This window comes from Pteronotus mesoamericanus, unplaced genomic scaffold (assembly GCF_021234165.1).
Source record: "Pteronotus mesoamericanus isolate MK-2021 breed Mesoamerican mustached bat unplaced genomic scaffold, CSHL_Meso_final contig_1242, whole genome shotgun sequence".
NCBI lineage: Eukaryota > Metazoa > Chordata > Mammalia > Chiroptera > Mormoopidae > Pteronotus > Pteronotus mesoamericanus.
In genome coordinates, this window is record NW_026555053.1 from 2,739,408 (window position 1) to 2,759,995 (window position 20,588).

Sequence of the window (20,588 nt, forward strand, 5' to 3'; positions counted from 1 at the left end):
TAACTAGGGGTGGGGGGTCGGCCGAGTGCGGCCACCATCACCTGACAGCACCCGCCCCCACAGCCACTCCTAGGACTGAGACCGAAGCAGGCAGGTGTGCGTGGACTCTCCCCCATGCATGCCGCAGAGTGCAGCCCACCCCCAAGGAAAGGCTCACAGCGACAGGGAGACCGCAGGAACGAGAGGCCGATGGGCTGCCGCGCGGGTCTTTCTGTCCCTGTCCTTTACTTGTGTGCAGTCCCACGTGGCTCCCACGGGGCTCGCCCACATCGAGGGAAGTTGTCACTGCGGGTTGAGGCCTGGCCACCATGACAAACGGGTGCCCTGTGGCCTTCCCCGCGCCCCCCCAGCCCCAGGCCTCGCTGAGCACGCTGCTACGGCAGCGGGAGCCCCTGCTCACCTGAGGGGAATGTCCGCCTGGAGGTCTGATTTCGGACGTCTGGCTCAAATCTGGGTTTCTGATACCATGCATAAGGCTGATGTGGCTCTCCAAGAGGGAGGGCCGAGGAAAGCTGGGACTGTCCTCTGTGCAATACCTGCAAGGGGATCGCCAAAGCAATCATGTGAGAGGACGGGCTGCGGAGCCCAGCGGAGCCAGGTGGCCCAGCAGGCGGGCGGAGGGAGCACCGCTGCCAGCTCCAGGGCGAGAGTCCAGTGCAGACGGAGAGCGGGCCGGGCGGTTCTCGGGCTGGCTCGGGGGGCCCTGGGTACTCCCCAGGGAAACCTAGCCAGCAAGCCAGGCAAAGTAACAGACAACAGCAAGTCAGGGTAATTGTACTGGCCCTCGGTCATGATCTGCCCTGCACTGCCTGATATCGCTGCCCGGAGGTGCAAGTGTGGGGCTGGGGCTCAGCGTGAGAGGCGGCGAAAGTGCTGCAGCCCAGGCCGGCGGTGCCTCCGGGGCTCGCGGTCACACTGCCGCTCCTCACGGACCTCAGAGCCCCTCGCCACGTCTGGCAGCGCAGCCCGGGGCGTGGGATGTAGGAAGGGGGAGGGCTCCAGGGCCCCCAGGTTCTGGAAGCGGGTTTCCGGCCTGCCCCAATTTCTGACCTAGCCACAGCATTTCCCATTTAGAAACTTGCTTATCTCTCGCCTTTGACCCCTGATCTCAGAGCAGAGAGAAGCCCCGAGGTGCCACAGACAGAGTTTTTGGATTTCAGGCCTCCCGGCTTCCCGCTCCGGAGACTCACCCACACGTGTAGACTTTCTTGACGGTGTCGTGGTTGTTGCGGATGTGTTTGCGCAGGCTGCTGGGGGTGTGGAAGGACTGCTCACACTGCCGGCACGGGTACCGCTTCAGCGCCTGCGGGTGGCCACGGAGAGCAACGCGTCTGAACCGTAGGATAGTTCTGGGCTCACCTTCCTTCTCAGGCGACAGAGGCAGGAAGGAGGACGCCGCACAGACCTCGGAATCTGCAGCGGCCACCCTGCCCAACGCACCAAGAACCCTCAGGGGTCAGCCACATACGGGGGCGCCGAGCCCACAGTGGAGATGTCCAGAGGGTGTGGCGTGGCACCGTGACCCCGGGACGCACTTACCCGACCGTGGCTCTTTTTCATGTGGGACACATAGCTCTCCCGATCAGGCACCCACTCCTGGCACTCCTGGCAGGTCCAGCCGGCGCTCCTCAGCCGGGGCTTGCCCTCGGCCCGGCGATGGGCCTCGGACCTGCCCCAGCGGCCAGATGGCAGGGAGCTGCCCCGCGCAGCCACGCCGGTGGTGGGAGGCTCCGTGGGAACTCGAGAACTGGGGCGGCTGGAGGACGTGTCTGCTGAAGACTGGAGGCTTGACAGCTCCTCCACGTTTCGGGGAACGCCGTGGGTGCTCTGGGGATGGGGAGAGCGATTACTGACTGAGTCGGGGGGAAAGAGGCACAGAGTCCGACCCCCGGCCCGGCCCGAGGCATGCGCCCTCCTCCCGGCCTCCTCCCCGGGGCTGCCCACCTTGACGTGCTGCATCAGCTCCGGCTTCTGCAGGAACAAGAGCGGGCACTCGGGGCACTTGAAGACGCCCACCTGCGCCTTGCTGGCATTCTGGTAAAAATGCTGCTGGATGTGCCTCTTCTTGTTGAAGACCATCTCACAGGAGCACTTATACATGAGCCTGTGAGACAAGCCCTGGGGCGTGAGGCGGCCAAGGCTCTGCAGCAGCACCGCACGGCCTTCCGCCCCGCCTCCGCTCTCTCTGAGCCAGTGCGCGGACGCCCCAGCCTCGGGATGTCTTCGGGGGACTCCAGACATCTCTGCCACTAGCCCGGCTCCCAGCTGGCCCCAACACCTCCCCCTCCAGCACCCAGGCCTCTCGGCTCCGCCCCGCAGGCCTGCTGGCCCTGAAGCTGCACTCACTGGGAGGGTCTCTGGGGCTGGGTGGGGTGCTGGGTGGCGCTGTGGTCCGCGGTGCTGCTGGCAGTCTTGAAGGCCATGGGGCAGAAAGCACATTTGTGGAAAACCTGGCAGTGTTTCTCCTGGATGTGGCTTTTCAGCAAGGCCAAGGTCAGGTGGACGACCCCGCAGTGGATGCACCTGAATGACAGAGGTGAGGGGTGGGGGGTGGAGGTCAGACAGACCCAGGGGTGGCCCTGGAAAAGGAGGGATGGATGGAGGGCAGGAACAGAGGGGTCTCAGGACACGCCCTCGAGCGCTCGGTCTTCGTCCTTCACTGACTGGTACATCCCGAGAGCCTGCCTGAGGCGTCTGGCACGACACAGTCGCCCAGGGCCGCCCAAGCCCAAGGCCATGCCTGGTACAAAAGCGGGGAGAAACTCTCCCCTCCCCTCACTGGCCAGAGGATGTTCTTCTGCAAACCAAAAACTGGAGGCCAGCTAAGAGAAGCTGGTGGGGCGGTGAAGGGAGGGCATGGTCCAAAAATGACAGAAACAGCATTCATTTAACGGCGGAACCACTGCAGGAGTCCGGGGGGAACACTGGGGGCGGCGGGAAGCCGTGCCCACCCACAGGCTGGTACTCAGTAAGCGACGGCCGCGGGACAAAAAACAGTTAGGAGATGCTATGCTCCCTGGAACCACTACCTTAAAACAAATGGCCCAAACCCCAGAAAGAGACACTCCAAAGCAGCACTGTCCGGTGGCATCTGCTGGGAGGATGGAACCGTTCTCGGCTGTGCTGTCCAGGTCACTATTCACACTCGAATTAATAAAATACAATCAAATTGCCGGTCGCACGGGCTGCATGGCAAGTACTCAGCAGACACGTGGGGCTGGTGCCGCTCTGGACCATGCAGCTCCTCCGTGTTGTGATGCTTCCTTGGTGGGACCAGGAATCACTTTTACTTCTGTTTCTCCCTATCCGTGCCTATTCGTGTATTTTTTTTATAACATATAAACTGTCTGAAACCATTTTTCTGCAGTCGAGGCCATGTTGGACTCTTCTATCAACTTCCAATATCTCTAAGTGGGGTCTTTCTTTTCTTCAGCATGTGACCTGCCTCTGTGCCAACCTGCACCTGCTCAGCTTCCGAGACCCTCGCATGTGCGCAGTTCTCCTTCCTGCCCGTAAACGCACACAGCCTCCCGCGCCTGAGAAAACAGCCCCGCTCTGCCTTTCTCTGTAGTGTTGCCCGCAACACTGTCTGCCTCCGTAACCTCACATCTGGTAGGCTCTAGACGAGAGGCTATTGCTTTACTGAAAGACAGGACACGCCTTTGCTTAAGAATTCTTTGACTCCGTGTATTTCCTTTCAATTCACTCTACTAGCCCATTTTCGCAATCCACATAAATCATCACAGACTCCTGCCCAACGTTTTTTTCTTCCTTTCGTGTGTATGGGTTTGGAGGAGGCAGTGGGGGTTACATAATCACCTTCGCAAACTCATGAGCAACGAGGAGCCGCCCACAGAGCCAGAAAGCTGTGTGCAGTGAACTCTGATGAGCACTCGCTACCGGATCTGTACGCGCTGTGGAGTCTCTGGACGAACTACTGACTTAATTATATTTTATTTCTTCTCCTGTTAAACAAAATAGTGACTAACTTCTAGCACACGGAGCAGAGAGTTTCCATACCCCAAAGGATTAGGAGGAGAAAAAAATCCACCTATTTCCAAATTCATCCACAGTGGCCACGCACACCTGGTGCATGTGAATAGTCTCTTAAGTGGCCTTATTTGTGCAGTTTGCCCAAACTCCTGTAGGAACATAAAGAGCCTCTTCAAAAATGCCACTGAAAATCCAGCCTATTTACCTAGTAGACACACTCTTCAAAGAAACCGCACTGAAAGCAAGAGCGTGAAGGAGTCAAAGAACACACGCCGAGCAACCTCGGCAGAGGACAGAATCGAGCCGGGTTTGCAGACCGATGAAACGTGTGCTGCAGAGAAATCCGACCCCGTGACCCAACTCTTTACCAATTTTTTAAGAGAAAAAGAGGAAACAAAGAATGATAGAATCATGTGCTGGGAAATATGTAGCTTTAGAAAAGATAAAGAGCCGTAAAAAAAAATTTAATTTTGCTAATAATCACAAATAATTAAAAAACAACATATTACTTAGAACAGTCTAAACTTGTTCCCTTATGACATCATTGGCCACTCTCCAAATTATCAACAAAGAGCAAAAATAATTGATACAAATCTAAATATATATGTAAAATGGATATATACATTTCACATAAAACATAAAATATGTATGAAACGTACAGGCTTTATACATTATCTTCAAGAAAAAGCAAAAATAATATAAAACAAAATGATATTGTAAAGCTATAGTAGAGCTCAAGGAAACAGAACACAGGTACCTTTTGAGAATTTATTTAAAAATATTAATACCTACAGAACAAGAGGAAATATTGGCAAATCACATATCTGACAAGGGACTTGTATCCAGAATATATAAAGAACTCTTATCACCCAATAATAAAACAACACAGAACCCAACTTAAAAATGGGCAAAGGATTTGAACAGACATTTTTTTCCAAAGAAGATACACGAATACCAAAAAAACAAAAACAAAAAAAAAACCACGTGAAAAGATCCTCAACACCATGAGCCATCAGGAAAAGGCAAATCAAAACTGTAAGGAGACACCGTGTACACTCAGGAGGGCTAGAATCAAAAGTCAGAAGCAACCAGTGTTGACAAGGACGTAGGGAAATCAGGCCCCGCATCCCGGGCTGGTGGGATTATGCACATGGTACAGCCACTCTGGGAATCAGACGGTGGCTCCGAAAATTAAACTTACAGTCACCGTATGACCCAGCTGTTCTACTCCTAAGTATGTGCCCACAAAAACTGAAAACATCTACCCACACAAGAACTTGTACATAAATACTCATCAGCAGTGTTTTTCACAATAGATAAAAGGTGCCTACCAACGAATGCGTGGATCAACGGTATGTGGTATAGACATACAGTGGAATATCATTCAGCCGGAAAAAGGAATGAAAGAACTGACCTGTGTTACAACCTGGATGAATCTTGAAAATATTAGGCTAAGAGCACATCTTATATGTCCCACTTATAGGAAATGTCCAAGAGACAAATCTAAAAGACAGAGTAAACTAGTGGTTGTTTATGGACTGGGGGGATGGGAAGGTGTGAATATAGCAGTCTTTTTTCGGTGATGAAAATGTTCTGCAATTGCTTGTGGTGACTGTACAACTCGGAATATACTGAAGACCATTGGATTGCAGACTTAAATGGGTGAGTGGTATGGTATGTAAATTACATCTGAATAAAGCTGTCACCAAAAATTACATTAATAGTGGCAGGTCGTAACTGTAATGAACAGTGCATTAATGTATGTGTCTTTGGACCTCAACAATCTTCTGAAGATTTGAATGTCCATTATTCTCTACAGCTGAATCCCAATACATTTTTAACTGACATTCCTTATAAAAAGCACTGAAAAACTAAATTGCTTTTGAGACTTTTTTTTTTTAACTAATAGAAGAAAGTAAAATAAAATAATGAGAAGGCAAAAAAAAAATCTTTTCATCCTTCTGTGCTATTGGAAATCTCTTGGGTTCAAAGGTAAAAAAATCGAAGTGTTGACTGCATGTCCATTGGCCTGGATCTTGGAGGAAGCAGCCCACCCTGAAGTCAAAGTTAGAAAGGTATTTTCAAATGTTACGGGCTGCTGTACAAACACTCGTCAGGTGTTTGGTTTGAAAATGCAGCCTGGAGGGCTGCCAACGCCTGCTCTTCTGCAACATGGCGGCAAGGGCTTTGCACAGCCCCCTCTCTCTGGTTGGTTTGTTTCTCATGCCCTTTAGATCCTCTGTCCTCTGTAACGTGGGAAGAGGTTAGCCTACATTTGGAAATGTTTATAGCAAGATAGACACCTGGGAGCCGAGACTAACCCCTCCGCATCCTCGCCCTTGTCTACAAGGAAAACCAGGTTGAGCAAGGCCTGGCCTCTACCAGCTCCCGGTCTCATCTCTCACCACTCCCTCGGGTCACTCGATCTGCCTCTATAGAAATGCTGATCGGCCCATAGCCCCTGCTGTGTGCGCAGGTATCCCACCCATACCCTTGCCAGATACCCTCTCTCCCTTTCTTCTGCCTGAACCTCCTACTGCCTCCTCCAGGAAGCCTTCCTGGCCATTCCTCCACTGCAGGACTTACCGCTGGGAGCTACGCCTGCTGTGCACATGTTGACAATCCCCCACACTGAAGCCGCCTCCAGCGCAGGGGCTATGTCTTAATCATTTTTATATCTTCGGCGTCTGGCACTGACCTAAATCAATAAATTTTTTTAAATACCAAAGAGAAGAAAACCTTACTAAATTTGGGCAAAATGAAGGAAGCATCAGAAGTGAAAACAAGCCGTATGATGTAGAAGCTCCCAAATGCGGCAAGTTAGTACAGGAGACCTGCCTGGGTCAATGTGAAAGTTATCGGTCAATGAGCTTCAGAGGGAGTTTTCCCCCCATTTTGATCTTTCTTCCTGAAAATGACTTCTTGCTTCTGTACGTTTGACACAATGGAGGAGATTCAGTCTAAAATAGACTTTTCTTGTTTTTACTATGAGGCTGATCATTTTTTCCATTCTCGGGCTTTGCTTGCTTCTCACAAACTGACAGAAACTAATCAACACAAAGACACTAGAGCCCTTTGAGCCTGGAGTCTTGCAGCTCCGTTTGTTAATGAAAATTGAGAATGTTTCAAAGTGCTACAATCAGTAAATTTATGATTGAAATAGTGCTTCAAATGGGATCTGCCAGACACAGTAACTTTGTGAGCAAATTAAATGTATACATTCTTAAAAACCACGCTGACAAAGTGAGCCTTATAGATATTCTAATCTCTCCAAATCCTCCCCCTTCACAGCTATTTTCACTAATGTTTGATTTTTTTTTTTTTTACTCCTTATTCTTCTCCCTCTGGCTCTCTTTGTTCTCTGGGAAATAAACGCGTTCGTCCACCTACCCATCAATGTCCTGTCTTAGGAGGCTGGGGCCTAGGACCCTGGAGACCACGCTCCGTCTGAACCAAGCGCTGGCCCAGGGGAAGGACCAGCCATCCGGAGGACAGGACGGGGCCGGGGCCAGGCAGCACCCACCTGTAGCCCACCTTGCGGGCATAGTGCAGGCAGTTCTCCTTCACGTGGGTCTGGAAGTAGGCGGAGCGACAGAGGGCCCCACACTCCGGGCAGCAGTACGGGGACTTGTGGGTGTGGATCCGCTGGTGGGCACAGAAGCTGCACTGGTTGGGCAGCAGCATCTGGCACACTGGGCACGTCTAGGAAAGGACAGCGAGAAAGCAGTTGACGCGGGGGCCGCAGGCCGGGGGCTCTCCGCGCACAGGCGCCTGACGTCCCCAGGGTCTGGGTCAGGAAGAGCCGCCCCCACAGCCATTCCCTCCTCCAGCTCTCATCGAATACCTGGGCGCCCCAGACCTCACCAAGCAAGCTTCACCTCTCACCTTCTTCTCCGAGACAGACCTGACCCTGTTTCCCCAAACATTAATCTGCACGTGGACTGTGAGCATGTCTCCCGCCTGGCTTAGCAGAGGACCAGCCTTTCCCTTCCAGAGGCCTAAGGCACTCCTTGAATTCTAAGATCTCTCTTCACTGCCAGACTCACCAGGACAGAGGTGGCTCCCATTCCATACCTCCCATCGGATGGGTCAGTGACCTCCTGGGGGACCCGAGCCTACCCCCGCTGGCGGCAGAAGCCCCGGGCGCACACTGACCTCATGGCCTTGCCCCTTCCCATTCCCTCAGCCTCAGCCGTGCACTCGGGGCGGGCAGAGGGGAGAACCAAGGGAACGCAGGTCCTACAGCCAGATTCCCCGAAGCTCTAGAGGGCAGAGCTCGGGCAGCCAGAGGGGAAGCCACGGGCTGAGCCATGCCTGGAGGAGCCCTCCATAGTAAAGAGGAGAAAACTACACTGCTCCCTGGGGGCGGCGGGGGGGGGGAATGGAGGGACCCTGACCTCGGTCAGAGGAGCTGTGCAGGCAGGGGGACAGGTTGTCAGGGAGGACAGGAAAGGACCTCTGCTTTAATCAGCAAAGTCCAGAATGCGGGGCCTCTACAGGACAAACCCAGTTCTTTCTACAAATAAATTACAAGGAAAAAAGAGGGGGGCGGGACTTACAGATTAAAAGAAATTGAAGGAAGAGTAATGTTCAACAACTGCAATGTATAATGCTTATTTGGATTCTGCTTCAAGAAAGCCAAGTGCAAAAAGGAATGAGCCACTAAATTCCATTATTATTATTTTATTATTATATTTAACACTAACTTGGAAAACTAAAGTATATCATTGTCTAATCACTAAGCTGTACACTTGAAACCAATACAAAATAAAATTGAAAGGAAAAAGAAGTAATTATGTCATAGGAAAAAAAAAAAACTACCTTAATAGTATGGGAACATTAGACACTTGAGATTAAGATCTGATAATGGGAAATTATTAATTTTGAGACGTAATGGTATTACGCCTGTATTTTAGGGGAGAAGCCCTTATCTTTTAGAGAGACATACTGAAATGTTTACAGATACGATGATGTTGGGATCTGTTTAAAAATAATCCATTGGAGGGGAAGGGTGGGTAAGACAATGCCCAAAACAAGAAGGGCCATGACTTGGTACCTGTTACAGGAGGGTCCATTATACCGTTCTCTGCACTTTTATGTATATGTGGGACATCCCATAATAAAAAGTTTTTTTAGGTATTACTTTAGTTGCAGAACAGTGAGTATGCTCTTTCGTGTAAGAAAGAGGAGAGTATCGCACAAGCGTGTTTGCTTTTATTTGCAAAAAAAGAAGCAATGCAGCACTAAACCCGAAGTGAATAAAACGGTTACCTATGGAGAAGGCGGGACCAGGCTACAAGGACGGTGGGGGGAGGCAGGACTTCTTTGGACATACCTTGTTATAGAGTTTTAACTTGGGAATCAAGTGTTTTATATAATTGTTAAACAAGATGAAATTAAACTAAATGAACAAAAGCATTCCCTAATAATTGAAAAAAAGAAACAAGTATCCTAACTATACATCAAGCAACTATATATCAACCATACAGGGGGAAAAAAATTACTCCCAGTGACCATTCCAACACACTATTTTGACCTACACACCCTTAACGTGATACAGTGTAAGAACTGCACACGGGCCCTCACCTTTATGGTGTCTCCTGATGTTACAAGTGACGTTGCTTTTGATCCTTTGGAGAGAGAGAGAGAGTGTGTGTGTGTGTGTGTGTGTGTGTGTAGTAGGAAAATCTCAGGAACCGAGACTTTCATTATAAAATCAGTTCCATAAAAACTATAATCTTCCATTTGAACACCAGTATAAACTCATGAGCTTTCTTTCCTCTTTTAAAAAATGTTTACCTCTTAGCTCCGGCCCCTGAAAAAACCTAGAAACAAAGTGGCTGCATCCAGTAGCACTGAGCGCCTCTGGCATGCAGAGTGTGGCCTCTAAATACCATTCCTCACAAAGAGAAACCTGGCTCCTGGGAAAACGGCCGATTCTAGGTTTAGCCCAAGAAATGCACCCAGGGCATCTTGCTGGGGCTGAAAGGAAGGAAGCTTCTTAAGGCTCAATGGGTTCGTGTCATAGGACACAGGAATCAGCTTGAAGATGCTTCCAGGCACCAATGATGGGATAACATGGGCATCAGACAGAGTGCCTGAATATACAAAAATGAATGAGTTCATCCCAACACTAAAAGTAGCAGACGGGATCCCTGGACACCTACTGGGATGGCTACTATTTTTTTTTAAAAAACCAGAAAATGACAAATGTTGGTGAGGGTGAAGCACAACTGAAACCTCTGTTCTCGGTTGGTGGGGCTGTAAATTCGTGCAACCCCTGTGAAAAACAACTCACTCCTGGAACACTGTTAACTAAGGGGAACAAATGATGCATTTATCCCATTTCCCAATGTAAACAATATTTCAGGGTAACCAAACAGTCCTCACAGAGGAGGGAAAGATAATTTATAAAGGATCCTAGCTAATAAACAACAACAACAATAAAATAAAATTAGAAAAACACCGTTCTGCAACTCTTACTGACTCAAGCAGCAATTATTAATGGATATTAAAAATCATTAGGCAAAAGACAGGAACTTGATGATGAAGGGATCAGAAAGCCACTGTCCGAATTCCCGCAGAAGTTTAGCGTCATTAAAACTGAGACCATCAAGCACTTGGCACCTCCCTGAAGTCACGAAATGTGTAGAACTCGGGACTTCCCCTCCTGCATACTGAACCCGACGCTAATCAAGTCTTTATTGCTCATTTCCAGTCTACAGATAAAATGTGGGATTATAGAAGAACAAGTTAATTGTATGAGGAAGCAATCAGGCAAACCCAAAATTATCCTGCAAAGTTCTCAGGAAGCAATCAATCAGACTCAGAATTGCCCTGGAAAATCCTGAGGACACGTGACCCAGGTCCCTCAACAAATCAATGACATGAAAAAAGGGGGCCTCCCTGGGGGGAGAGGGAGGCACTGTCCCAGACCAGCAGCTTAAAAGACTTAATGAACAAACCAAAGTGAAGTGGGGTCCACATTTGGATCTTGATTCAAAGGCAGTTTTTGACGTGAACAGGAAAATTTGAATGTGGACTTGTGTTAGGACATATTAAGGAACTGTTCCTCATTTTGCGAGGTGGGATAATGACATTAAGAACAAGGAGACACAGCCCCTCTGTGCTCACATCCTGCCCAATGGGGCAGCTTACAATGTCGGGGGAAGGACCCCTCCAGCCACAGCGCAGGGAGGCAGGTCCGGCTCAGGGGCCGACTCCCAGGGAGAAGAGAGAAGGCCCTAACGTGCTGCCTGGCAGCCCCTACCCTGGAGCAAAGGCCCATCCCTCTGTCCACCCCCTGCCCTGGGGGTGGCCTGAAGCCAGGGTGCCACTCCGGGAAACCCGAGCCCAGGCCTCACCCTCTCGCTGAGACTCAAAGGCCACTTGTACGGGCAGGAGGTTTTGGGGGATTAGAACGAGGCTGAGAGGAGCCTGACAGTCCTCCCAGTGCTCGCTCCCCTCCTGTTGTCCAGCTCCCACGAGAGGAGAGTGGCAGAGGGAACAGGCGGGACGAGAGGGTGCCGGCCTGGGATCCGACGCCCAGGCTGCGGCTCACGTCTTAGAAGCCGGCTGAGGGACAGCGTAGGAGAACACCCAGGGGCCCAGGCATCAGACCGGCTCCGGCCGTGGTTCCGAGCACATGACTCAGAAGCAGCGATCTGGGGTCCAGTCAACCAGCCCAGTACCTGAGGCCCCTGAGGAAGGGGCTCTGAGCACATGACGCATCAGGAGAAAAACACGGAGACACAGGTGAACGTCAGAGGCCACAGTGACCCGGCGGCACCTCGCTGGCCCCTCCGGAGCCGCGGAAGCCCACGGCCCCACCTGTTCCTCCTCCCGTCTCTGCCCCAAGGCTGGCCTCACGCCCGACAACTCCCTGTCCCCACACACGCCTGGCACTTTCACACACCGCTCGCTGTTCCTCTGCCCGAACACCCTGCTGTCCCCTCGTCCACACTCCCATGTCACGTGTGGCATCGCGATGCATTAGTCCCTCTGAGGCACCCTCTGCAACTACGTCAACAAGCTGTCTCAACCCAACGCTGAGTCTGCACGCATGGTGGCTGTTTCGGGGGGAGCCCTGCCCCTGCTGTGCCACCATGAGCTCCAGCAGGAGCCGGGCGACTCCCTCCTGCTGGCGCCCCGGCCCTCAGCACAGCACGGGGCCTCCATGCACGCCGTGGGCACCCGCGGCAGGTGCGCGGCTCATCGCTGCTGGCCAGTGTGCAGCCCCCGCTGAACTGAAGGGAAGGAGCTGCTGTGCTGCCGTCCCGGGCTCCGCAGCCGTGGACGGGGGAGGCTGGGGAGGGGGCGGGCTCGGCAGGGTCACGGACAGACTCCTTCCACGCGGAGCAGGAGGGAAAGAGCCTCTGGAGGCCTGTGAGGAGCCCCGATTCTCCACGGGACCATGCTCCGTGCTAACACAGACGGCCGCCGACACAGAGGGTGCCAAAGGGTGTTTTCAGCACACATGTCTTTTCTTCTTTAAATAAAGCCAGACCTCATCAAACGTTACCAAGAACGGGAGGCAGAGAAGCACAGCTGCTCCGCTGGAGGGGTGAGAACACGGAGGAGAGAGGGGGCCCCCAGGTCGCTGTGCCCTCCTTCCTTCCGCATCGGCCCTGACGCCGGGCCTCCTGCAGCCTCCCCATGGGCGCCGCACGAGAGCTGCGTCCACAGCGGGCGGAGTGAAGCACAGTCAAGGCAGGTTCTCCGGACAGACCGAGGCGCGCGCCCGCCGTGCACCTGAGAAGACTGTGCCGACACCCGGCGAGTGGACACTCCCCTCGTCCACTCAGCGAGGCGAGTGGACGATGATGGAGCACGTCCACGAAAACACTCGCCAAGTCTTCAGGGGCTCCTCTCCGCCGCGGGCAGGACGCCTCCCCGAGTAAACACCAACCGCTTTATATACTCAGGCCAGTCGCTAACCACCAAGCCAGACACCCTCCCCTAAGACTCCTAAGACGCCGCCAACTCCCCCATCAATGAGCTTTTCTGCCCCTGCCCAACGTGGAGCCCGTGTGAACCAGGGACCGGCACCCACCCCAGGAAGGGTCACTTACCAGCCCCTCGGTCTCCTCTGACATCCTCTGGAAATGTGCGGCCATGACCGTGTGGTCACGGATCTGCTTGTGACATTCAAGACACTTGACCCCGTGCCGGATGAGCCTCACGGGGTCGGGGTAGAGCGGCAGGGCTGGAATGGTGGGGCCGTGTTTGGGGGAGGGCGGGGGAGGGGGACCGGGGGCCGGGACCGCGGGGGCCGGGGAGGAGTTCGCGGGGGCCGACACGAACATTTGGTCCGCAGAGATGGGCTTCACGAGTAGCTGCGAGCACTGCATGACGAGCCCCTTGCTCTTGTGGTCACGGGCGTGGCGCAGCAGGCTGCACTTGTTGAAGAAGAGCAGCGTCTGGGAGCAGAGCGTGCACAGCACCTCGATGTGGACACTGCGCCGGCCGTAGTGCTGGCTCAGGCTCTTCTCTAAGGCAAACGCGTCCCCGCACTCCAGGCAGCAGTGCCCACTGGCGGGCACGTGGATCCTGCTGTCGGCGGGCGGGCTGAGATTTGGCGCGTAGAGGGGCACGGGGTTGGAGCTGTGGAGGACCTTGTTGAAGACCTCCACGACCAGCGGGGCGGCCTTCTTCACCTGGTGGACCAGGGGCACCGACATCTGCGTGGGCTGCGGCTGGCTCCGCCTCTGCGCGGAGGACTTGGCTGTCACGGAGGCCGCCACGCTGTGGGGGACCAGGTTCAGGTTGGCCAGGTGCACGGCCTTGGGCAGGAGGTTGGCAGAGGCCGGGGCGGACGCCTGCGGCGCCGCGCCCTGCTGCGGCTTCTTGCCCGTCTGCGAGCCCGGCGCTGCCGCCTTCGGGGCCCGGGGCCCAGCGCTGCAGCTGGGAGACGCGGGTTCACTGGCCTTGGTCGCGCTCTCAACCCCTTTCCTGTCACCCTGGGGGCTCCCCGCGCATGTGCCCCCCTCAGGAAAGTGCTCCGCGGCCGGCAGGGCATGGACCTCGTCCTCCGGCGCCTCGCTGGGGGCCTCAGCAATGGTGCTCCCCAAAGGTGACCCAACGGGGGACTTGCTGGGGTCGTCAGGGTCTGGCAGGATCCTGGTGACGGTCCGTTTGATTTGCCCCGATGATGTCTTAATGGTTTTGATTCTGACTTTGGGAATTGCTGGTGGGGAGCTGGCAGCCACTGAAGGAGAGCCTTTGCTGCTGCTGTCGCTGCAGATGCTCCGGGGGCTGTCCGATGGCTTGATGCTTTTCCTTGTGGCCTCCAGAGGGCTCCGGGGACTCTTTGGTGACTTGGGCATTTTGGGGCTGCCCTTGGAGCCCTCTTTCGTGGGCCCTGAGGGATCCTTTGTGTGGCCCGGCTGATCCTCCCTGGTGACGCTGGCGACTCGTTTGGCCTGCAGGGCCACCAGGGCCGCCACACAGGAGGACAGCTTGGAGTGGGCTGGCTTCAGACGCTGCCTCGGGGGCACTGATGAGCAGGCGCCCAGCTCCGCCGCCAGCCCCTTGGGCTCTGCGACACTGTTGCTGGGGTGGCTGTTGAACTCCAACGCGTCCCCGAAGAAGCGGCTGGCGTCCAGCTCCTTGGGAGGCTCCGCCGCCTTCTGCGCCCCGCACTCAGGCTCCGGCTGACTCCCCAGGGGCAGGGGCTCTGGCTTGGGCTCTTTCTTACAGAAGTGGTCGAACATATGCAGCTCCGGGACCGGAAACTTAGCCAGGGCCTCCAGGACTGGGCCCCCGACAGGCCCGCACCCAGGAGGAGGCGGGAAATAGCTGTCAGAGTGCTTGGGCTTCAGCCCGAACCCGTTATCTTTGATGCCATCCTCGGGCTCTGGGCTGGAGATGGGGCTGAACTGGTTAAAGGTTGGCAGCGGCTCTGACTTGGGAGGCTCCAGCTTGCCCGGGAAGCTCCGGGCACTGTCTCCATTCATGAACGTGGAATCGAACTTCCCGCAGCCGTGGCCCAAGCTGTGGGCCTCCGGGGGCAGGTCCGAGCCCCGGAATCCGTTGTGGAGGAGGCTGGGAGCCATGTGGTCTTTCTCCGCCTCGAACGACTCCTGGCGGCTGGTGTTCTTGACAATGACGCTCACGGCCGGCACGTCGGCGGCCGACCCTGAGTGCGACAAGGACACACTCTCTTCCATACACATGCCTGGAGGTTTGAGGGGACTCTCATTCTCCTCACTGGGGGTCTGGATGGCCTCCTTGGCATCGAGGCTGGTGGGGTCTGGGATGTCAAAGGCAGCCAGAAGGTCATCAAAATCTGGAGTTTTCATATCCCCCATGGCTGGACGCTGGTAAAGGCTGTAACAGAAGCAGAGAACAGACACTGGTCACCAGCCCCTACCGGAGTCCGCCCAGCACCCTCTTCCCTGCGCACCCCTCACACTAGCGTACATGCAGCCAGCTCGCCCACGCGATATGCCCCACACTGTGGGAAGTCGCACACTTGGGTTCCACCCCGGGCGGGTTTCCAAAATGCTAGGGACCTAGGGCGAGTGGTGAGAGGAAAAGTTTATATGTAGTGGCAAGCCTGGCAGGCCCTCAACCTCCATACCTAGGAATTCCTGGCTGGCTGCACAGCCAAGGAGACGGCGCAGACACGGCGCAGACACGGCACACTCGCTCCGTCTGTCAGGGAACTGCCGCGCCCCGTGGGCAGGTGCGCTGGCAAAACTACTGGTCACTCAGCCCCTTCAAGCAGTGCCTGGCTCCGCCCCTCCCTTCTCTCGCAAACTTCTGATTCACATACGTGGCCTGGCGGTAAGTTCTGCTAATTTACTCTCAATAATCATTAACTTTGCATAACTTAGGTTTTTTGCTGCATAAAATGCAATCCACTTCAAAATGATTTGCTACTGCCGGGATTGATGCTGGTTCATAAATGCACTCTAGAAAATTGTATCATCCCCTCGGTTCCTTTTTATTCTAGTCAGCGTCTACTTAATCCCTTAATTTTCACCCTAAAACTGTTACTGATTTGGTGAATAGACCACTGAACCTGAGGAGCGGGGGCCGGCGGGGGGGGTGGCCCTTAAGGAAACACGTAATTATCACATCATCCAGGGAACCATGTTGGAGTTGTCCTGAATTTTATTTTAACTTAATACACAAAGAAAAGAAAGTCTACCTGTTTCTTCCATGATCTGGAAAAGCGGAGCTACAGAACTACGGCCGCAGAGGCAGCCCAAGGCCCCGGGAAACAGGCCTCCCCGTAGGAAACGACCGGGACACGCACGCTTAGTGATCCGTGCAGCTGGCTGGCTCAGGCCTGCCGCAGGGGGGGAGGGAGGGCAGCCCCCCGGCTCCCCGTTCAGCCTGTAAACCTGCATCGGCTTCCGCGTCCCAGAGTCTTTACTTGCTCACATGCTTCTTACACCATGTTTATATTGAAAATCTTTCTGGACGCAGATTGACACCATTCTTTTTCTTTTTAAAAAATTTTTTAATCCTCACCCAACCATATGCTTATTGATTTTTAGAGAGAGAAAGGGAAAGAGAGAGAAACATCAATGTGAGGGAGAAACATCGCTCTGTTGCCTCCCATATGCACCCTGACCACGGATGAACTCGTGACCTTTTGGTGCACGGGATGACGTTCCAACCAACAGAGCCACCCAGCCAGGGCAGAGTGACACAGTTCTTGGAGAAAGCAGTTCAGAAGCTGCAGAGAAACCAGATCAGTAGAAAACCCTTTGGTCCAGGATGCCCATGGCTGGAAATTTATCCTATGAACAAAAATTCCCAAAAGCTGTATGCGAAAGTGTACGGCATTATTAAAATAACACAGAAGACACACACACACACAGTCTAAGTGTCCAAGAACAGAGAGTGGCTGACTCACAGATAGACTATTATGCCGTCAGAAAAAGCCTGTTTGTGCTAAGCATCCTTCCACAGCAGACTGCAGAAGGAAAGTGCGGTACATATACACCGTGGGATGCGACTCGGCCATGAGAAAGATGAAACTCTGCCACTTGGAACAACGTGGGCGGACCATGAGAGTATTACGCTGAGTGAAACAAGGCGGACAAAAAAAGGGCAAGAACGGCAGAATTTCACTTACGTGAGGCGTCTAAAACGAAAAGCAAGAAACTAACTAACTCATAGATACGGACAACAGAATGGTTGTCGCCAGAGGGGTGGGAGGGGGGAGGATGAAGAGAGTAAATGGGGTCAAATACGTGGCGGCAGAAGGAGACTGGACTCGGGGTGGCGAGCACACGACGCTACATACCGCTGTCGTGTTAGAAAGTTACACGCCTCAAGTTTACACAGTGTTATTAACCAATGTTATCCCAATAATTTAATCTTTAAAAATCCTAATTATGAAATCTACATAGCAACACGGAAAATTACTTAATAGTGTTAAAGTTAAAAAATAAATAAACACAAAGTGTTGTCATGTCGGACGACAACACTGTAAAACGAAGGCTGCGTTTGAGCCCAGATTAAAAGAGAAAAATTATTACACAGGGCGGTGAGATTACTGGTGGGCTATTTTTTCAAAAATTTTTTTGTGCAGAGAGACTGCTTTTATCATTTTAAAAAGGAAAAATAAAGAAAAAAGCCACTTAGAACCACAGGGGAGCAGGTGGCACGGCAGAGGCACGCCTGCCCCCCCATCCCCGGGGCAGCAGGCTTGCAGGTTTGGTCGCTTGCCCCCTCCCAGCCTCCAACCAACAAAACACATCTGCTTAAGAGTCCGCACGGAAAATAAAATTACCCCCCCTCCCCAACTGGAAAGCTATCTAGTCTTGGTGGATAATAATAAAGCGAATTGTCTACACCATACGCAGTTAGCAGAACGCCTTGCTGACGTGTGACATTTCTGGACAACAAATGGCCATGAGCTGGAACAGGCTGTGCTGGGCCCATCACCCAGGGGAAGGTACCAACTACCAGTGACAGCACTTGGCACCCTAATGCCACGGAAGTACCTGTGTGATATTTGCTTTATAATCTTATCCCACCTCCCTTCCTATTTTTTTTTTTCTTTTTTCTTTTTATTGTCTAGGACAAAAAAAGGCTGGAGAGAAGGTAGAACAGATTTGTCTCTTTAAGGAGCTGGGGAAAGCGTGCAGGAGGAGGGGAAGTTGGCGGCGTGTGTGGGAAATAGCGGGGAGCCTCCTATTGTCTAACTCTTGAAGCAGAGAAATATTACATCAGAAGAAAGAAATGTCCTCCACACAGAGAAATCTCGCGATTTGGCTCAAAACAGTCAGAGGTAGGTAAGGCATCTTTTGCAAGGAAACCAGAGCTAGTAAATGGTGCGGCCGCTCACTGTCAGCAGCAGGAAAAACATTTCTAACCTTTGGGTTTTAAATACCAAAGCTGCCTCTTTTTAAAGCCAAACATCCAGTCCTATTTTCTATTTTGGCCTCGTAAGGAAAACCCAAACGCCAGCCATCGATGACAGTGACTAAGGCATACACAGTGTACCTAAGTATTTGTATTTCCTTAAACTTTGCTCTACAGCATCACACTGTTTATAAGCAGAAAACAAACATAAGTCAAAGTGAACCCTGTTATACAAGCAGAAGAAGGAACTGTCAAGAAAAAGTCTACCAATAAAAACCAAAATGTCTACCAATAAAATTAGAGAAAGAGAAATTAAAATCACGAGAAACCATTTTTGGCTTACCAAATTGACCAAGGTTTCTTATAATCCTTAATGCTGGCAGACATGTAGCAAAGTAAGCACTTTGAAAATAACGTAAAATGATAGAGCCTGCCCTGAGAGCAATTTAGCACAGAAAGCCCGTCTTGCACGGCCTGCTGCTACGGATCTCGCCTGAGCCGAAGGGGCTTCATTCCCCGGGTCGGCCTCAGCGGAGCACTGCTGTGGCTGCAGGCAGCAACAGTCACTTCTTATAGAGCACCCCACGGCGTACTTTTATGTCAATCGTGTTTCATGCCTTCACTCAGGTTTATTCATGTGTGACACGTATACCCATGTGGACAGCCTCAGAGAGGCCTCATTTTTAGGTCAAAAAAAAAGTTTTATAAGACCCTCCCCCAGGCCCCACCCAAAAAAAAAAACCCCAAAGCAAGTTAGCGATACATAAAACCCAAGAATTCCACTTCCAGAAATTCATCCTACGGAAATCAATATGCACATGATGGAGATAATGATTACCACATTATTTGTGACAAAATTAGTTTACAATCAGCCTAGGCCATTTTCTGATGACACCATGTTGCGTGTTTCATCATACAAGGCCCACGAAACACTGGGCATCACCAGAAAGGACACTGGAAACAACATAAAACCGGTGATCCTGCCCTTATTCGACCCACTCAGTGTCCATGGCTGAATGTGCTGGGCAGCTGGGGCCCCAGAACCTCCAGAAAGACCCACCGGAGCTGGGAGAGGGGCTGAGAAATGAGTGGAGTGATAAGCGGATAAAGGGCTTTCTGACGAGAGCCTTACCAGGCTGAACTGTAGTTCACTCCACAGAGATGAGGATTCAGGGACCCAGGGGCCTAACCCAAGTCCAAGTCTGTCCATCCAACCTCAAAACACTACAGAGGGGAGGGCAGCATTCTGAAGTTTAAAACAAAAGACGAAGACAAATAAAAGATAACTTCACCCATTAGTTGGAAAACATACTGAAGTTGTTAGAGGTAAAAGATATAAATGCAGGAATGCCCACACTTATTCAAATTTAGAAACAAACATAAGAAAAGGCTCAGAGGAACTAAGAACAAGAAATGGTGACTACACAGGTGAGCTTCCTTTCCCTCAGCATCGAAGCCTCTGACCTTCGAGTGACATTGAACTTGGTCACCTGTTTATCTCAGCCGCGTTAATGAAGTTCATCGACAGCAGATTATTAGAAGTCCAGCAACAGGACACCGAGGGGCAGAGGCCCCCCGAAAGCATTAAGAAAATGCTGCCCTGCATTCAGTGCATCGTTGACTGAGACAAGGAAGCACACGGCACGTCACAGATCCACACAGTGCAAGTGAAAGCCACCCAGTTGAGCGGCCCTGGGCTGAGAGACAACAAAAGCGCGGAGCCCCCAACATGCGAGTGCCTCCTGGCCCAGTACGCTGTGGGGGCGCTCTCCCCCGGCCCCGCGGACCACGGCTGACACGGTGACACAGCCTGGGCTCGGCAGGCAAGGGTTTCAAAATGGGCAAATGAAAGTTCCCCTCAGCTTTGTATTTTGGAAGGAGGAGCATAGCAGGGGCAAGAGAGTAAAGGGTGACTCAAGTGTGAGAGACAGAGACAGAGAGGGATGACTTAGCAGAAGCTGGGACCAGAAGCAAGTGCGGGACGGGCTGCCAGGCAGGGGCGCCTCGCCCGCCGCCGGACCGGACGCTGCGAGGGGAGCGAGCCCGAGTCCGCGGGAGACTGAGCCGCCGGGCTCCCGTCACCGCCGGGGGCTCCCGTGGGACCGTGGCTGGGGCGCGGATCAGAGGGACGGTGCGTCCGAGGCTGATGGCGAAGGGAGGAACTTAAGCTGGATCAAAGGAAGCAGGGAAAAAAAGAAGCGGGTCCCCCGTTCCCAGACCCAGAATGAAGCCCCCAACTGGGAGTGGCTGAGCTCAAAAAATAAGAATCT

At 52.7% G+C, this 20,588-nt stretch overlaps 1 protein-coding gene across 6 annotated transcripts in view; it reads right to left on the minus strand.

The window, feature by feature from the left end:
- Positions 1–20,588, minus strand: part of ZNF592 (zinc finger protein 592) — a 39,132-nt gene that overhangs the window by 2,354 nt on the left and 16,190 nt on the right. For all 6 annotated transcript variants that reach the window (XM_054589223.1, XM_054589208.1, XM_054589186.1 and 3 more), the window contains 7 exons: positions 13,065–15,321; positions 7,517–7,695; positions 2,347–2,523; positions 1,945–2,104; positions 1,540–1,827; positions 1,191–1,303; positions 401–536 (listed from right to left, as the gene is read on the minus strand). In XM_054589223.1, coding sequence (XP_054445198.1) covers positions 401–536; positions 1,191–1,303; positions 1,540–1,827; positions 1,945–2,104; positions 2,347–2,523; positions 7,517–7,695; positions 13,065–15,302 — 3,291 coding nt within the window. In that variant the 5' untranslated portion in view covers positions 15,303–15,321. The remainder of the gene's footprint in view (positions 1–400; positions 537–1,190; positions 1,304–1,539; positions 1,828–1,944; positions 2,105–2,346; positions 2,524–7,516; positions 7,696–13,064; positions 15,322–20,588) is intronic.